The following is a 1742-nucleotide window of genomic DNA, read 5'->3' as shown; positions in this document are numbered from 1 at the left end:
CACCTACGCTGGTTGGTACAAAACGCATCTGCGCTGTGGGCCTTCTGTGTCTTTCATCATTGCACAGATGGTGGAAGACAAATGGGATGATGTTCACGGTCCTCTGCATCACCACACAACGTTCTGCGTGGTCGATCGGGTTGCAGTAGCACTGCACTACCTGTCGCACTCGGATGGGTACAGCACCACTGCTACTGTGGCATCTCTTTGACGTGTGCGAGGCAGTACTGTGTCCAAGTGTGCAAAGTTATCCGTCAGCGCTATCTGAGTGCCGTTGTTTGCCTGCCGACGCGCCGCCCTGATTGGGAGAAAGTTCGGTTGGGGTTTGTGTCCGTGATGGGCTTCCCCAATGCGTATGGGGCTATTGATGGGTCCCTTGTGCCTATCAAACGTTTCACAGACCACACGGGGTGGTATTGTCGAAATGGGTTCCCCGCGTTCAACATACAAGCCGTTGTGGATGACAAGTTGAAGTTCATGTCGTATTCTATCAGGTCAGGAAGCCAGAATGACAAGGCTCTGTTTCGTGACTCGTGGTTTGGCAAGTCCTCCCCTCCCCTTTGGCGGCTGCATCCTCGGTGACGCTGGATACAAGCTGTACAACCATGTGATGACGCCGTATCCAATTCGTTGGGGTATGCCTCAAGACGAGGTCCATTACAACCACGTCCACAGTTGTTCACGAATGGTGGTCGAAAGGGCATTCGGAGTATGGAAAAACACATTTCGATTGTTTCAGGTAACGATTCTACAATGCCCTCAACAAGCAATAACTAGCCCACTTAACTCAAATTATTTGTTTTAGGTGACTCTTTTGCATGGAACTCCGGAAGAAATGACCCTCCTCATCGAAGCAACCCTCGTTCTACACAATTGGATGATTGATGAAAAAGAAGCTGCCTTGGAGGCCATTACAATTCCTTCTCCTAGTGAATACGAGGACTGGATGCACATCGGGGGTGATGTGATATACGATAGTGAAAAAAATCAAATAGATGGCGTAGAAGCAGTAATCACACGTGATCACATTAAAGCGTACATTACCAATTACACGTAATTGGTGTTTTCATCACGAGTATTTTCGTTGGGATTGTTTAATGATGCAGCGCGACACCGATAATGGATTTTCATCAATAATATTTGCGTTGGAATTGTTCTATGAAGCACAGCAACGTCGCGATGCCGCGATGTGTAGATGAAGTGCGGTGCAAAACAATATATAGTATGTATGTTCAAAACAATTATTCCGTAAATTTATTCATGAGAAACGCTAAAAGTTGCCCTTGAAGCTCATTACCCCGTTGCAGTGCGATCTTAGTTTCTTCTTGGACGGCATCAGATTTGGCTAGTGCAGCTTCAGTCCTCTCGAGTATCGCGCTAAACCCGTTGGGCTTATCCGGTGACTCTTTCGAAATGATAGCGGCTTCCACCATCCCTTGTGCGAGTGCAGCATCGAGCGACATTAGCCCCGCCCCGACGTCTGTCTTGCCGTGCTTCCGTAGTTGACGGTGCCTGTCGACTTCACCCGCAACAATGCGTTTTCGCTTTCGTTCTGCGTCGTCGACGCGGAGGTCGCCATCACCATCTTCAACAGCACTGCCGTTGTTGACGTCCCACAGTGAACTTGGGTTTTCGGTGCCAAATTCGAGATGTCCAATTCCTTTCATGTCCCCGAACGCAGTGACGAGGTGTTCCCAGTAGCTTGGATACTCGATTGGATTCTCGATGTCATTTCCAGTAGC

At 48.7% G+C, this 1742-nt stretch overlaps 1 protein-coding gene across 1 annotated transcript; it reads left to right on the top strand.

Annotated features, from left to right (window-relative positions):
• Positions 1-67: 67 nt before the first annotated feature.
• H257_12061 (hypothetical protein) lies at positions 68-582 on the top strand (the record flags this gene model as incomplete). Its single annotated transcript, XM_009839170.1, has 2 exons — positions 68-177; positions 222-582. 2 exons carry the CDS (start codon positions 68-70, stop codon positions 580-582), a joined length of 471 nt encoding a protein of 156 aa, XP_009837472.1.
• Positions 583-1742: the final 1160 nt, after the last annotated feature.

The sequence above is a fragment of the Aphanomyces astaci genome (assembly GCF_000520075.1).
Source record: "Aphanomyces astaci strain APO3 unplaced genomic scaffold supercont1.38, whole genome shotgun sequence".
NCBI lineage: Eukaryota > Oomycota > Saprolegniomycetes > Saprolegniales > Verrucalvaceae > Aphanomyces > Aphanomyces astaci.
The sequence above is the reverse complement of the archived record's forward strand: the minus strand, read 5'-3'. Positions and strand labels throughout refer to the sequence as shown.